General features: G+C 37.3%; 4 protein-coding genes and 1 non-coding gene across 5 annotated transcripts; 1 reads left to right on the forward strand and 4 right to left on the reverse strand.

Annotated features, from left to right (window-relative positions):
• Nucleotides 1-55: 55 nt before the first annotated feature.
• On the reverse strand, nt 56-835 carry LOC125196361 (protein LHCP TRANSLOCATION DEFECT). The gene is made up of 2 exons (XM_048094855.1): nt 509-835; nt 56-426 (listed from the first exon to the last, which is right to left on the reverse strand). Exons 1-2 carry the CDS (start codon nt 785-787, stop codon nt 169-171), a joined length of 537 nt encoding a protein of 178 aa, XP_047950812.1. The 5' UTR covers nt 788-835; the 3' UTR covers nt 56-168.
• Nucleotides 836-927: 92 nt separating this feature from the next.
• On the forward strand, nt 928-999 carry TRNAM-CAU. Its single transcript has one exon. It is a non-coding gene; the product is annotated as a tRNA-Met (tRNA).
• A 3042-nt stretch (nt 1000-4041) lies between these two features.
• LOC125196183 lies at nt 4042-6573 on the reverse strand. The gene is made up of 2 exons (XM_048094591.1): nt 6372-6573; nt 4042-5185 (listed from the first exon to the last, which is right to left on the reverse strand). The coding sequence occupies exon 2, from the start codon at nt 5095-5097 to the stop codon at nt 4621-4623; it is 477 nt and encodes a 158-aa protein (XP_047950548.1). The 5' UTR covers nt 5098-5185; nt 6372-6573; the 3' UTR covers nt 4042-4620.
• An 834-nt stretch (nt 6574-7407) lies between these two features.
• Nucleotides 7408-9404, reverse strand: LOC125196182 (probable serine/threonine-protein kinase PBL23). The gene is made up of 5 exons (XM_048094590.1): nt 9129-9404; nt 8826-9007; nt 8349-8538; nt 7867-8258; nt 7408-7773 (listed from the first exon to the last, which is right to left on the reverse strand). The coding sequence occupies exons 1-5, from the start codon at nt 9226-9228 to the stop codon at nt 7588-7590; spliced, it is 1050 nt and encodes a 349-aa protein (XP_047950547.1). The 5' UTR covers nt 9229-9404; the 3' UTR covers nt 7408-7587.
• Nucleotides 9405-10215: 811 nt separating this feature from the next.
• LOC125192766 (fatty acid desaturase 4, chloroplastic-like) lies at nt 10216-12264 on the reverse strand. The gene is made up of 2 exons (XM_048090408.1): nt 11745-12264; nt 10216-10873 (listed from the first exon to the last, which is right to left on the reverse strand). The coding sequence occupies exons 1-2, from the start codon at nt 12149-12151 to the stop codon at nt 10411-10413; spliced, it is 870 nt and encodes a 289-aa protein (XP_047946365.1). The 5' UTR covers nt 12152-12264; the 3' UTR covers nt 10216-10410.
• Between the last annotated feature and the right edge of the window lie 4256 nt (nt 12265-16520).

Genomic DNA, 16520 nt, shown 5'->3' on the forward strand with positions numbered 1-16520 from the left:
ATGAGGTTACGTGACATTGCATCAATATCAATTCGAGTAATCGAGCCCAGCAGCATATCACAAAATTAAGTCTCGTATTTAATCCATCAAATCGAACACTAACTCGAAAAAACAATACACATAGAATGCATAGATAAGTGCAAAAGTTACGAATAAGAGGAAGAAGAATTAGGCTTTCTGAACAGAAAAGCCTAGAATGAAATCCCTAATTTCGTCGGAGGCGGCCCGATCCAAGGCAGTGCGGCCGTCGGCATCCTTGACGGTGCAGTCAGCTCCAGCTCTCAGCAACTCCTCGATTTTAGGCTTGTCGCCTTCGGATGCGGCCAAGAGCAGCAAAATGTCGACGGGATGGATCTTCTGCTGCAGAAGAGCCTCCATCTTATCATATGTCCCCTCCACCGCCAGCATCCCCATGTAATTGAAGTACTGCCACACATCATAATTCGTAAATTCATCTCACGAAATTGAAAATTGAACCAAAATTAGAGAGAAATGAGATGAGAGGAACCTGTTCGACGTCGTCGCGGTCGAAGTCGTCGCGAGCCTGGCTGCCGTAGATGCCGGCGCCTTCAGCGTCGACGCCGTTTTGGCCGAACCTGAACCAGCAAGTGGTTCGGGAACCGGAGGTGGGGCCCAATCTGGTTGGGTTGCACCATCCAATGGTTCGTGCGGAGCCAGCAAGGAAGTGGCGCCTGAGCTGCGGAGTGATGGAAGCAGGAGGTGGAGATGATGAATTATTGAGGGAGAATTTTGGTTGGAGAGTGGAAGGAAATGATGATGATGCCATTTGCTTTTTTTTGCGCTCTTGATTTTGAGATTTTTCAGTTACTAGTAATATCCTCCCACAAACCTTATCGCTTGTCAATATAATCAAAATTTCGTTTTAAAATAAAGTATGTATAATTATGAAGCCAATAAATTCAACAAATCAGAGTGGCGCAGCGGAAGCGTGGTGGGCCCATAACCCACAGGTCCCAGGATCGAAACCTGGCTCTGATAGAGTAGCTTCCATGTCACATTTTTTTTATTTATAAACATTTGCATCACTTTTTTTTTACTACTATAGTTTTTGGTTTTTATTTTTTTGCATCACTTTTATTTTACTATTTTTGCTACTATAGTTTTTGTTATTTTGTGTGAAGTCACTTTTTTTTATTTATAAACTTTTGCATCACTTTTATTTTACTACTATAGTTTTTGGTTTTTATTTTTTTGCATCATTTCTATAGTTTTTGGTATTACTACTATAGTTTTTGGTATTTTGTGTGAAATTTTTATTTTTTTGCATCATTTCTATAGTTTTTGGTATTACTACTATAGTTTTTGGTATTTTGTGTGAAATTTTTATTTTTTTGCATCATTTCTATAGTTTTTGGTATTACTACTATAGTTTTTGGTATTTTGTGTGAAAATAGTGTAGCTTCTGTGTCACTTCTTTTATTTGTAAACTTTTGCATCACTTTTTTTACATAGCATTAATGATTTTTTTACATTTCAAATGCCAATATCATTATAATGTAAATATAGAAAAATTATTGTATCACGGGACCAATAAAGCCTCAATACTGGACTCAAAGTTTCAAATGTCAATACTAGAAAACTGAAGGTCGAAGGAAATATGAATGATATATAGGTTCGTGGAAAACATATACTCCATCCTTGTCCACAACTTACACTATTGGTGGACAATAAAAGTTTTATTGTAAAATTTGTTACGTAGGACAGAAATAGTGAGAAAAAAGTGTTTATGATATTGCTAAATTCTCGTCCTCTACTTAGACTACTGGTTGTAGACGACAAGAATTTTATTATAAAATCGGAACACATAAGAGCACTCCCAATGGTGCCGGCTAAAAGTCGGCGTTTTTTCGCCGTCTATCGCCGACCAATGGGAGAGGTCGGCGATAATTCGGCGATTTTTCCTCCCGTTTTATCGCCAACCGGCGAAAAATCGCCGAATTATCGCCGACCACTGTGGGCGATAATTCGGCGATAAATATATTTTTTGTTTTTTTTTTAAATTTCCCCCCTATAAATACACACATTCTCTTCATTCTCTCCCCATCCTCATCCCTTTTCTCTCTTCATCCTCATCCTTTTTCTCTCTTCATTTATTTTCTCTCTCTCCACCACGCCCATAGAATTGTGGGCAAATAGAAACCGCGCCCACCGCCCTTGAATTTTTTTACTTTGAATTTTTTTTTCCATTCCTGTACTATTTTTTTTTATTAATTTTCGTCGTTGTAATGTTTACCCGTGTTTAATACAACGAACTTTATTACTATTATTTGTTTTGTCTTATAAATTAAATTAGCTAGCTTTATTATATACAAAAATAAAACAATTAAATTAGTGATGATGTAAAAATGAAATGTTGAGTTAGGGAGAAATAAGAGAGAAATAAGGGAGAAATCATTGGAACAGTTGGCTAAAAGTTGGCTAAAAACTGAGGATAAATTATGGTACTGATGTGGCTCTGATGTGGCAGGAGTTAGGAGAAATAAGGGAGATTTTAGGGAAACTGCTGGGAATGCTCTAATTTATCAAAAATAGAAAGCAGCTAATTTTTCTTGGAGGACCTAAATAGGAATATAAAACTACCAATCTTTCTAAATGATTCATATGCATAGAATATATCCAACATTAATATTTAACCTATACTATTATATAATCTAAAAAAACATTTATCATACTCATTCAGTCCTATAAATAAAAGAATTTGAAAATACTCGAGTATTACTGCAAAATCGGTAAATAGAAGAGGCATCGAAAAAAGTAATTTAAATATTGTTAAGTAGAGAATAAAAACCACCTTATTATTGAAAGAAGCTTTATCAAAAATGAAAGTCAAATGTTTTTAAGAAACGTACCAAAACAACAAAAATAGACTATTTTTTGGGACGGATGAAGTATAAAATAGTTTCATTTACACATGCCACACGACGGTTCAAGGGGCAGTCTTGCGGCTTGGCCTCAATCCTCATACTCCGCAACACCGGCTCCTCATTTCTGGTCTTAGGTTCGGCCCCTTTTTCGACACGTTGTGAGTGCCCTAGACGTAGAAGGAAAAAACTATATACATAGATGCTCCACGACTTGCTTTTAATTTTCTTCTTTTATCATCACTTCCTCTCATTATTAATTTTCAACACTTCCTCTCATTTTTAATTTTCAATTCATAAATTTTGCTTGTTTTTCTAGTTGCTGGCTGCCTGGCTCTGAACTTTATGTCCAGTCCACTTTATTTTCATTAAATTGAGATACCTAATAACCTACGGAAATAATATCAGCAATAATAAGATGTAGTACTAGATTGAACTAGAACTAGGAGAGATCTATGTAGTAGCCAGTACCCACCTATTGTCTTTCTTAAAATGCACATTGTATTCTTAGGTTGAATATTAATCGAAGGCCGAGATTACTATAGTAGTAACGAAAAGATCATGATTCATGTAGTATTGATAATACTCCATCATATAAATGTTGAAAATATTGAGATTGTAATAAAATTGTCACACTACCATGTATTCTTTAAAATTATCATATCGTTTAAAATATTAGATTCAATTTTATATGCAATATCATCTACAACAGAATATATCCAAAATTACACTACTTCAACAAAAAAGCCCAACAAGATTTTCATTTCCATCACATTTGCATTGTAGGGACACAATTAAATGATAACTTAATTAGTACCTTTATTCACAAATTAAATCTTCCCCCATTGCCTGCCTACCTGTGACCAGATTAATAAACTGAATAAAACCATAGCTGTATTGAGGCAATATAGGAAATATTTATAGGTCATTCATCACATTCCCATGATCAAAAGACCCCCCCAAAAATTACTAAAATATTGAGTTCACATGATGAAGCAAACAACATTCAAGTCAACCTAAACAAGAAACATTATCTACACGCACCATTCTTCCCTAACAATTCAAGAAAAAATCACAAAAAATTTTCAAAAAAATAAATAATTTCCAATCGTTGTTTACACCTACTTCATTCAAACTGGGGTTGCTAGGACCATCCATCAGCAGCACATGATCTGTTTCACATAATTAAGAGTAATAATCATCACCAATACTAAATTCAACCACAGTTAGAGCAAAAGCAAACAACATAAATAGATGCACATGAATCTAGTGACCACTCTTCCTAGTTCACTCTCCATAAAAAGTCATAACCCCTTCTCAAAAACAAACCTACACATAGCTAACTAACATGCCTCACACTCCTACCGAGACGATGCCTTCGCCTCAGACACTGACATTCCCTCCTAGGATAAAAGAGTTGCCTTATCCAGTGGCGATAGGGACAAGAGGTACCGTTGGATCTCTCATCATGCGGGAGATAGAGTACTTCAGCCGTCTCCAGTTAGGCCACAACAAGCCCCTGCACCAGCTAGGCAACCAGTTGTCAGGATCCAAGCGAGAGTCGGCTATTACCAGTGTTCCTGAGAAGAAGAAGAGAGCAAGCAACAAGCTCATACCGAGCATGTGTTCAATGGTGGAAGTAGCGGAAAGCAAACAGGCAAAAACAGCTTCTTCCGGATTTGCTTACAGGAGTCTCAAAGCGGATGTTAAGAGGTCCCAGTCGCAATCGCAGGCTTAGTTAGCCGAAGCTTTCGGATAGTTTAGAGAACCCAAGCTTCTTTAGGCGGTTTGTTATTGGTTTTTTCCATGTTTTTTCCGGATTTCCACAATTTATGTCAACGATTTCAACTAAACCAGGGGCCCTCCTGCTAGGTTTTTGTCTTACAGGAGTTCCGTCTAACGACATGTTATCAGCTGCGAGCATTGGGATGTAATGAGTTCTTCCAGTTCGATGATGCTTTGTCTTCCTTACTGGTTCGGGGCATTTACCATTTTTGGTATTAACTGCAGCGCTGCTGCTTCCTTCATCTGTTGATGTTCTGGATTTCAGTTTTCTAGGAGCAATGTCACTGGCTGAAACGGCAACAGAAGTAGATGCGGAAGGCGCCTTAGATGCTGATTCTATTTCTCTAGACATCAGAGCACTGATTTTCCCAGTTGTACCTACTTTAACAGATCCACCTCCTCCCCTTATGGCTTCTAACGTCTGAACCATAGCGATCTTACTTTTGTAAAGATTCAGTAGGGATTTATTTCCGAATGAAGTTTCTCCGCTTTCTTTTTTCAGTGTTTTACAGATTCATCTGTTCGATACCAAAAAGAGCATCATCAGCACACAAGTCCGAAATTCATGTAGCAAATGCAGCACAGTACTCAATTTTCATCATAACGAAGTTTTAAAAAACTGATGTAGAAAAGGGAAATGATCAATGTTCTTCACATAGTGATGAATACAGAATACTATCAACTTTGCTAGTAAACAAGGATAAATTAGATGCAGTCCTTGATAAGTTAGAACAGGAAATATTTTCTCCATATTCTTCTTATGGCTATGGGATGTTATCATGTTAAACACGACGTAATTGTTTCCGTTATCGAAGGCATCTTTTAAAATAATCTTAAATTCTACCTATTGATAGAGAACTATAGTACTAAACATAAAACCAAGGCTTGTCCAATCTCTTATACTATGCTCCTCAAACACAGACTTGTAAAACCCAAAACTGCAAAAATCCGACAAACTATCAACATATTCGAAGAAATAGGACTTGCACTCGTACGAGTTCCACAAATTTATATACAAGTAAACGACTAAGGTCCCCACTAACCTCCACACTTGGAAACATGAAATAATACCACATCCACACCACAGATTCCGGAATGTTGGACAACAAAGGGGATAAGATGTAGGGCATCGACAATTTTGAGCTACGGCTAATGTCGGTTGAGTGCTAAGCCTACCTCCCTAGAAGCACCTAATCATGGTTAAATGCTTGCTAAAGCTGCCTCTCTAATACAACACACCATCCAGATCCAATTCATCACAACATCACTAAAACATCACAACACCTGTTTACTAAACTACAATTATGGATTTTCAATTTGTTTATCGTTGAGTTTTGAGTTAATGTGAATAAGTGAATACTCCTCAGTACTCATAAAAGCCAACGTGATATAATGAATGCATTGAGGTAAATGTTTTCAAACGAAATAATTTCATTCAAACACAAGCACCTAACAATTAGTTGATTTCACCATAAATTAGATGTCTTCACCATTAAAATATAGAAGGCACAACCCAACCACCACAAACCCCTCAATTCATAAACAAATAGCTAATCTATGCATAAATTCTCTTATTTCTTAAAATCTATAAACAGCAAACATCGGATTAAAAGAGAATCGAAGCAGGAATAACAGCAAACCATAAGATTCGAGCGGAAGAATCATCAATTTTGCATTTACTGACATGAATAGGTTGAAGCTTACCAGCTATAACGCATTATCTGGAGATGGGAATCAAAATCTTGGCTTTAAAACATCCAGCCGGGATTGAAATTTAGTGGCTAAATCCACAGGGGAGCTTCAAATCTGAAAAAAGTCCCTTTTATTTGAAAACCTCATCAATACTCTTTCACTATTTCTATTGAGTTCAACGGTAAGAATATTTTTGTGAATTGTGATTCAATGGAGCAAGTGCACGTTGATGATGCTGTCCACGCTCTCCCACGTCTTTTATGATTTTTGTTTTTATTTTTTTATTCATTCTCAGTAGGAAAATTCAAAAATCTGATATGAAAAAAAAACCAAATTTTTTAATATATGGAGTATAATTATAAATCTAATAAATATAAAATATTAAGCAATTTTAATGATATTTGAAATTGGTATCCGGAAAAGGGTGTTTGCACTCTTAAGTTTCTGATTTCGAAACATTACACCGCGGTCATGTTTGGATGTTATTCTGTCTGGAAAAGTAATCTGAAAAAATACAAGATATCACATCATATCCTATGCCCCTCGGCCCATAAAGGGCATATAGTATATACTACATCTGTCCCATAAAAGATGTATTATCATTTTCTTTTTTAGTTTGTCTAAAGATGTTACATTTCCATTTTAAGAAAAAGTTCACTCACGATAAATAAATATTATATTCTCTCTTTCCACCTAACAGACAAAATAAAATTTCCTAAAATTCCGTGTCATCTCACAAGTGTGACATCTTTTGTGGAGGAAGTATGTTTATGTTCTCTCTTTTAATCACTACTGTTTTTATTTCATTAAGCATAACTCACATACAGTTTTTGGGACATATTATAGGGCATCCAAAAATGAAATCATTGGGACGAAGAGAGTATGAAGTTTTATCCCCAAATAGCAAAATGCTAACTAATGAAGTTAGTTAAATGAAACAATCTCCCATATTATTGAATGAATCGATGTGTTAAGTGTGTAGACCAACAAACTTCATATTTGTGTTACATCATTTACATTCAACATGGTAGTAAAGAGAGGCATTCAACAATTCAATTTAACTGGGTCAGGATATAGGGTTGTATTTGCACGAGTAACCAACGATTGGAGTACAAAATCGAACGATTGCTCGGGAACTGCATATGTTCGAGTTGAATACTCTTGTAACATACAATCAATTCAATTGAACCTTAATACAACCCATTCCCCCAATTTAGTAACTGATTACTCATGCTGATAAAAATTCTAATGCAGTTACGACGTCCGAAATCAACGGCCGCGATGGAGCATCTTCTTGAAGACACATCGCTGCAATCGCGAGAGCTTGGTACAACGACTTCTCCGGGTACTCCCCTTCCAACAATGGATCCGCCATCGTGTGGAATTTCTTCTTGTCTTTAAACAACGGTTGTGCCTGCATGCATGCAACAGTATAAAGTGCAACTCAGTTGATAAAACGTTTATTCTTCAATCAATAATATTGCAGTTGAGTCATGCATGCACGTACCCATTCGATCAAGTTCTGCTCTTGACTAGGTCTATCATAGTCAATGACTCTCCGACCGGTGATCATCTCGAGAAACACGACCCCAAAACTGTACACGTCAGACTTGGTGGTGAGTTGACCCGTGGCAGCGTATTCTGGGGCGCAGTAGCCGTACGTCCCCATTACCCGGGTCGAAACCTGGGGTCTTTCTCCAACAGGGCCGATCTTGGCTAGCCCGAAATCCGAGAGTTTAGGGTTGAAGTTGGCGTCCAAGAGTATGTTGGAGGCCTTAAAGTCTCGGTAGATGACCGGAGGGCTCGCGGTCTCGTGCAAGTACTCGAGCCCTCGTGCTGCGCCATGAGCCACTTGCATCCGGGTGTCCCAGTTGAGAGGCTTCTTCTCTGGGCTCAAATCTTGATGTGGTGAAATGAATTAGGTTAATTTATTGATTAATTAAAGAGGTTGGATTTATTAATTGTAAGGAGGAAGAGAAGGTGGTTTACTTAAGAGATGATCTTCTAATGAGCCGTGGAGCATGTACTCGTAAACAAGAATTCGTTGATCGCCTTCAGAGCAGTATCCGACCAGACTTACGAGGTTTTGATGGTGAAGAAGACTCAGCATCATAACTTCTACTAGAAACTCTCTGTTGCCTTGGAATCCATTTCGGTCTAATTGCTTCACTGCCACATCCTATATATATATATAGAAGTAGGGCAACAAAGTTAGTTTATTACTTTTTTATTAGACAATTAAATGTCTCATTTTGGCATAAGTTAGTTTAAATGTCTCATTTTTTTGGCATAAGTTTTAAGGAAGGTAAGTTTGGATAAATTAGTGAAATCTGAGTCCCAATTACTTTTGTAACGGATGGTGCGTCGTATTTGTGACATACTTTCATCTATAATTTTATTATGAATGAAATATTGTTTTTTAACGTCTAATGCAATGCTTTTAGTATTCACGATGAAATAACGCACCTCATTTTTTCCTTGAATATGGCCTTTGTAGACCCTCCCGAAGCCGCCTTCGCCCAACAAATTATCGGCATCAAAGCTGTTCGTGGCGACAGACAGGTCCTGGAACGTGAAGATCTCGGCAGATATATTGTTCTTCCCAAGTTTCTCTATCTCTTCCGCTACATACTTTTGCCTTACGCTATCTGCAAATTTAATCCTCCATCAATTAATTCTCTTCTAATAAAACATGAACATCAACATTAAAATAATGGGACAATGCCAAAATATTGAAGAAAATGCAAAATGAACAAGCAATAAAAGTACCAGTTTTCAAGGATAGATTAGCAATGGGAGCAAGGGTTTTTGTGTCCTGGAATGGTTTTGTGTCCTTCGCTTGTGGCATGCAACAAGAAAAGCAGAACATCCTTCTTCGTCACGATCTTCTCAACCCCACCATTTCAATTAAAATATATAAATACCCTCGATGAACAATCAATTAATCAAAATTGGCATAATGAATCTCTTCAGCCCTCGATAAACCAGCGCTCGCTCTGGTCTCTCGAGAAGCTCAAGAAGATTCAATGGCGTCGTTTAAGCTCTCTTCTGCATGCCCTCGTAACCGGTTGTTTTCAACATATATTTTGACTCTCTCTGTATGCTAAAATTAGCGTGTGGGTATATGCATTCATGTATGGGTATGTTTCCCTATAATATAGTGATTCCAAGGGTAAGGAACGTTTCTTCCCTTGCTTTGTCCGTTCATTATTAAAGGTGCGTGATGCACCCCGTGACAGAGCCATACATTTTACGTTCGAGGGACATTTCTACCTTATTCAGTAAAATTCTCTTCAAATATAAACATAAGTTTAACTCACAGTACACGTTATTTTAATCATAAAAAATTGTTATTTTCATGATTTAATTGTCTCAAGACTCTAAATATACAATGCCACAGTTTATCATGGGAGACACACAAAATTATTAGGCTGGAAAATGATACGAATAGTTTGAATGTTGATCAAACAAATATGACATAGCAAGTAGTAGTAATATGGAGTACTATATACTTCATATACTATATCTAATTTGAATTTCCTAGCATTAATTCTATACTGAAATACTAATTGAGATTATGTTGTTGATTTATTGATTCCAATTTCTATTCAATTTATGTGTTGTTCGCTCTAGTTCTTGATATTGATACTTGATTTAGTAAAAGGAATAAAATTTGCAATACTCTTTTTACATGTGAATTTTTTTTGTAAAAGGAATAAAATTTGCAATACTCTTTTTATATTAATTTAAATTTGGAAGAAAAAAAAATAGTATTTTGATCTTTAAGTAATTTATAAAATTAATAACCAATAACCATTTTGATGTATTATAATGAAAAAAAAAAACTCGACAAATCTGACCACAAATCATCAGTGGATAATCACCTCATCACTTCAATTTCAATTTGAAACGTTCCTATACAAATACATGCACCAAATTTCACATAAAACAAAAACTATCTCCAACTAATGAATATTCCCTGCCAAATCCTCAATCAATTATTCCCCATATGTATATAAAAAGAAAAAAAAGGGTTGAATAAATAAATTAATTAGGATAATAAAGATGTGGCTTCAGCTTCAGCTTCATCTTCCTCGGTCCAACCAGCGTTGGGCTCAGTCCAAGACCTGGGCCTCACACCAAACCTAAAGAAAATCAGCATTTCCAAAATCTCAAAGAATTTAGAAGCATCCAACACCTCATTCCACACCCCGCTCACGATGCAGTAGTTGTTGTTGTACGGCGCGCGGTGGTGCGCCGCGTGCTGCGTCCGCGACACGAGGACCCCGGCGTCCTGCAATGCCGCCACTAATGGCGGCAGCTTGCTCCGCGTCGTGTGCGCCCACGCGTGGGACTGCTGGCTGAACATGATGAACCCCGAGCATGCCGCCACGAACGCCAGCGCCGTCGCGTCTCCGCATATGAGGTTTATGGGGGTGACCGTGAACGCCACGGCGCGGGCGAGGGCGTGCAGGTTGTTGGCGAACTGGCGGCGCGTGATGGTCCACGGCCACCTTCAAATCAAGAAGATACAAAACTAAAATTAGAATATAAGTTTAAAATTGGAATTTTGAACGGTTTGTGTAACGGCTGATAGAAAATTGGAGTACTTTATTTGTCCACAGTTAATTGATATGAGTTGACTTAGCTCGGGTTTTTAGACACATAATGGTAAATTAGTAGAATAAATTAGTGAAATATGAGTCCTACTCCGCATTGATTTTACAATAAAATATATACTACCTCCGTCCCCTAAATATTGTCCAACTTTGATCCTGCACGGATTTTAAGAAATATAACAAAAAGTGAGTTGAAAAGGTCAGTGGATTTTGGGTCCTACTTGTATATATTAGTTTTATAATAAAATATGAGTAAGAATGAGTTAATGGAATATGAGGTCCACTAATAAAAATGATAAAAAGTGAAATGGAACAAACATTGGGAGACAGACGAAAATGAAAAAATGAGACAAACTTTTAGGCGGAGGTAGTACTTAGTATTAGTTAGTAGAATGCAAGATTTATTACCGAAAATAGAACTTCCTCCGCCTAATTAAAATGACACATTAAGACATAATTCTATTTTTCGAAAATAATAGCTATAAATTTTTCACAAATTAATACATTGAACCACTTTCTCTTTCTTTAATTAAAATATTCATCTCGCTCCTCATTTAATATTTTTACCTATCTTTTTTTCTTTTCAATTAAACACAGTAATCAACAATTTCTAAAATTTTGTATTGGCCAAAAATATATCATTTTAGTCGGAACGAAGGGAGTAGTAAAAGTTTCAATTAATCTTGGACAGATGACAAAAGAAAGTTATGTCAAATGTGAATAAAGGGAGTAATTACTCTTTTTGTATTCTATTTTCTTATCATACCTATGATGGCCCTGGAATGCGTCGATCTGGGCGCCAAACACGGGCGTCTCGGCGCCGCCGTAGTTGTCTATGCCCCAGTGGTAGACGCCGGAGCCGAGGTCAGCCAGGACGTAGCCGAGGAGGGCGGCGAGGATCGGCTCGAGGTAGGTGTGGGAGACGGCGGCGGCTTCGATGGACTTGGATAGGGAGATGAGGACGGTGGTGCAGCCGCTGGCCAGCCATGCGCGGTGGGACCAGTTTGAGCGGAGGGTTGGGTCGTTGGGGAGTGGCGGGCCGGGGGCGAGGGTTATCGGGGAGGGATTTGGGCGGCGGGGACGAGGCGGGGCGGTGGCGGAGGAGTGAATGCGGGTGGGAGGGGCGATTTGGTTGAGGATTCGGGGGTGGTGACGTTGAGGTAGAATGGCCATTGGAAATAGTGGTGGAGATGGAAAGAGTAGAAAAAAGTGTAGTAGTGATGGGCTACTTCAATTTGTTTTATTTTTTGATAATAAAATTGATGATGAAAATATGGGAGGGTGATAGAATAGGATGGAAAATTATTTGTGGATATAGTTGGAATTTGAATGAGGTCCAAGTGTTTAAGGTGAAATAAATTGTTGTGGTGTATGGGAGGGATGCGTGGGGCTATTAGAGTCGTGTACAACTAATACAAGAGTCGCACAATTAGCTGGCGGCGGTGATCAACCTTGACTATTTTATAGTAGTATTGTTATTATGAAAATAGCACTATTTCGAAGTACTCATTTCGATCCAATTAAATTAAGTTAATAAGAATATTTTTTTTCATGATGTACTAACTAAATTATATTATTTTTTAAAAAATAACATAAATATCTAATTACTTTTACTTTATTTACATGCATATTTTATTTTAATTTTATTTAATTCATTTAATAAAATTCATATTATCCGTGTTCGAAAATGACATAGTCTTTATTTGTATATCCCACTCTGCATATCATAAAATGAAAGCATCGTGATCTCTATTATATTCTTTCTCTATCCAGCTCACAGAATAAAACTCAATAAAATTTCATGCTTAAAAAATACTTTACTCTAAATGAAACAAAGAGATTATAATAATATAAGCTATAAGCAATGAAAATCATAAAGGTTATGCAATAAAATTACGCCAATACAATTAAATGCATGATAATATTAATAAATAAAGTTGATACAAACAAAGATATATCAATATAATAATAAAATATTTGAAAATTTGTGCCTAAAAATTAATATCGCCGCCAAAATGTATTTGGAAGAATATATTATTACAGTATGTTATACTCCCTCCGCGGTTCGGTATTATGAGATGCATTTGAGTTTGACACAAACTTCAAGAAATACTTTCTCACGTCTCGGATAATTTGTCTCATTTTGATCGGGCATAGAATTTAAGAAATATAATGAAAAATGAGTTGAAAAAGTTAGTGGAATATGAGTCCTACTTTTATATATTAGTTTTATAATAAAATGTGAGTACGAATGAGTAGTGAAAATGAGGTCTATTACCAAAAATAGTAAAAAAGTGAAATGAAACAAAATATATGGGACAGATTAAAATGAAAAAAATGGGACAAATTATCTGGGACGGAGAGAGTACAAACAAGTGAAGGAAAAAATATAGTAAAATGTAAGATTTATTTTATAAATTCATTTTATAATAAAATGTGAGGAAAATAAGTTATTAAAATGTCATATCTAGCAAAAGTGTACTAAGATTTTTAATTATGAATGAATTAAAATAATAAAAAAATCGAAATTTCTAATGGCAACAAGAGAAAACAAGTTTTAGGATGAGAATAAAATACTCCAAGTTTTAGGATGAGAATAAAATATAAATAGGCTATATGGGAGGGTAGTTAGGCCAATTAATGAGCTTGTTCATTAATAATTTAATTCTAAAATATTGCCTTTCTTTTTATTAACAATAGAGTAGACCGAAGGCTATTCTTCCTCACTATGCACTTCTTAGAGCATAGCAATGGTGACTGAGCGATCGCCCCCCCCCCCAAAAAAAAAATCAGCTCCCACCGTCTCCCATTACGGGGAGGGAGCCGGTGGCCACTCCCTTCCACCTCCAACCGAGGCCCGTTGCATCGCCTTAGCCGATGGGTTTATCGGCCCTCATTGGTTCACCGATCGGCCTCCATTGCGAGGTCATCGGAGCGATGAGGGGGCGGTCTCTTTTTTTATTTATTTATTGTTGGAATAATTGAGTGAACAATTACAGGAAGCTTTCTATGATGATTAACCGAGAATGACGGAGAATGAGCATAAACTGTAGAGCGGAAGCGTACCTTGATCCATAACGAATTGAACGGTGGAATTGCTTTGCAACGGTTATGGATCTTCCAAACGATCAAAGGCATTCTTTGCAATAGTCTCCCGAGAGAATACAGAGATATCGAATGTTCTTCTGACGTCTGGGGACCATAACCCTAGCTTATATTTATATTAAATATAAACCCCTTTATTTTCTATTCGGTCCTTCATCAAATTGAAAATCACAAAATGGTATCTATATTTATTTCCATAACAAATAAACACACTTTAGCCCAAACTTTAATCCTTAATAGATCACTTTAATTGGACAATTGAAAGATAATCATACACATTAAATTAGTCATGTGGAAGCCCAAATTTCTAACATTTATGTCATCTACACACTGTATATACCGCATTCCCCATTTCACATTCATCCCTCTTCAATTTCAATTTTTTACTTCTCTCTAAAAAAAATGACTTCCAATATTCGTTATTATCCAGTTTTTGTTATTATCTATTTTTATCTTTTTTTTTCTAACGTAGAATTTAATTTTTTTATTATTGAAATTTGTTTTTTGCCGTATATTACGTTGTCTTTAATTACATCAACAATTAATAGGAAATATATAAAAATAATGATGATGTGAAAATGAGATGGGCTCTGAGATAGTCTCTGCGATGGGCTCTCATTGCAGGGAAATAGGCTCTGAGATGAGCCTGCTAATATGACAGGAGAAAATGGAGATAGGCCATGAGATGGACTCCGGAGGAGGGTCACCACTGCTAATGCCCTTACAGGTGTATAGAACTGAAAACTCTATTACCCTTTTCGTTTTCTTCGTTAGTCAATAGACCAGCGTTGACCGCTCCTTCCCTCGTATTCCCTCCGGTTCTTCATAGTTGAGTCATTTTTCCATTTCGGAAAGTTTTTCATAGTTGAGTCATTTCCATATATGGTAACTTTTTTCTCTTTCTTACTTTACTCTCTCTTACTTTATTCCTTATACTTTATTCTCTCTACCTTTTCCTCTCTCTTACTTTTTTATCTATTTATTTAACACACCCAACATTCATTTCTAAAACTCCGCGCCGAAAAGCTCCGTCTCAACTATGAAGAAACAGAGGAAGTAAATCTTAGCCTGCAAGTGCAACAGTGGAGTCAGATTGGAAATATTGGGGAGTTGGTGACATCTTCAAACCCAAACTACGGCGGTAATAATGCTAAAGTGGAGGGGTCGTTTGTAACGGACCCAATTCCCACATTGGTTATGAAAACAACTGGTGTGGAGTGTATAGACTAAATGAGCTCTCTCTCCTATCAGGCTAGTCTTTTGGGCTGAGTTCTCTTGTTTGGTCTATATAAATTGGTGCTCTTATTGAGAGCCAAACGGCTCGGAGTGGTGGTCAGGCAATGAACTCGCCGTGACCAACGAGCACGTTTGGGGCCGACTCGGAGTGATAGCCGGGCAAAAGGTGACCAACGTGGTTGTGACCAACGAGAACTAGAGTGGCAGTTTGGCAAAAAACCAGCTTTGATCAACAAGGGCATTGGCCTTTAAAGTTAGGGTTTGATTGGAATCCATTTCCGAGGAGGGCGGTGAGGACCGGCTCGAGGTAGGTGTGGGAAGCGGCGGCGGTGGCTTCGATGGACTTGGATAGGGAAATGAGAACGGTAGTGCATCCGCTAGCTAGCCATGCGCGGTGGGATCAGTTTGAGCAGAGGGTTGGGTCGTTGGGGAGCGGTAGGCGGGGAGTGGCGATGGGGTCGAGGGCTATTGGGCGGTGGGGGCGGTGGCGGATGAGGAGTGAATGCGGGTGGGAGGGGCGATTTGATTGAACATTCGAGCGTGGTTGAGAGAGGGGTGACGTTGAGGCAGAATGGCCATTGGAAATAGTGGTGGAGATACAAAGTGTAGAAAAAGAGGAGTGATGGATGGGCTACTTAGTTTACAAGTTTTGGGTTGTTATTTGATAGTATGATAATTGATGAAATGGAATTGCGAGGAAAATAATTTGTGGATATAGTTTGAATTTGAAGGAGGTCCATGTCTTTAAGTTAGGTTGATGTAGAATATTGTGGTGTATGGGTGGTTTGCGTGGGGCTAGTAGAGTCGTGTGAACTACTTATAAAAGAGGCACACTTGCGGGCGGTGGTGATCAACCCGGCTTGACTTTGTTTACATGACCGTGACCCGTTGTATTGGTTACTCCCTTCATCCATGAAGAAAAAACACGTGTTGATTTGATACGAATTTTAAAAAATTATTTAGTTTTATAAGTATAACGTGTGATAGAGTACTGATATAGGGAAACACTACTTAAATGCATAACTAGAGAACATAAATTTAGTTCATTATAAGAGTGATTTGATTCACTACACGGAGGAGTGAATCAAAACGCCATTATAATAGAACGTGAATGTAATGAATTAATTGAATATATATTTTATTTAAAATGAAAATAAACGCATCATCTATTGCCGACTATTTTAAAATAGCAAAATGCATA

The sequence above is a fragment of the Salvia hispanica genome, chromosome 6 (assembly GCF_023119035.1).
Source record: "Salvia hispanica cultivar TCC Black 2014 chromosome 6, UniMelb_Shisp_WGS_1.0, whole genome shotgun sequence".
In the NCBI taxonomy this organism is placed as follows: Eukaryota; Viridiplantae; Streptophyta; class Magnoliopsida; order Lamiales; family Lamiaceae; genus Salvia; species Salvia hispanica.

Bases quoted from the DNA above. Each gene is read 5' to 3' on its own strand.
- LOC125196361 (XM_048094855.1), bottom strand. From the start codon at position 787: ATGGCATCATCATCATTTCCTTCCACTCTCCAACCAAAATTCTCCCTC. The intron at 427-508 runs GTTCCTCTCATC...GATGTGTGGCAG, and splicing joins ACCGCGACGACGTCGAACAG to TACTTCAATTACATGGGGAT.
- LOC125196183 (XM_048094591.1), bottom strand. From the start codon at position 5,097: ATGGTTCAGACGTTAGAAGCCATAAGGGGAGGAGGTGGATCTGTTAAA.
- LOC125196182 (XM_048094590.1), bottom strand. From the start codon at position 9,228: ATGTTCTGCTTTTCTTGTTGCATGCCACAAGCGAAGGACACAAAACCA. The intron at 9,008-9,128 runs GTACTTTTATTG...TTAAATTTGCAG, and splicing joins TAATCTATCCTTGAAAACTG to ATAGCGTAAGGCAAAAGTAT. The intron at 8,259-8,348 runs GTAAACCACCTT...CACCACATCAAG, and splicing joins ATTAGAAGATCATCTCTTAA to ATTTGAGCCCAGAGAAGAAG.
- LOC125192766 (XM_048090408.1), bottom strand. From the start codon at position 12,151: ATGGCCATTCTACCTCAACGTCACCACCCCCGAATCCTCAACCAAATC. The intron at 10,874-11,744 runs GTATGATAAGAA...CTTGATTTGAAG, and splicing joins GCATTCCAGGGCCATCATAG to GTGGCCGTGGACCATCACGC.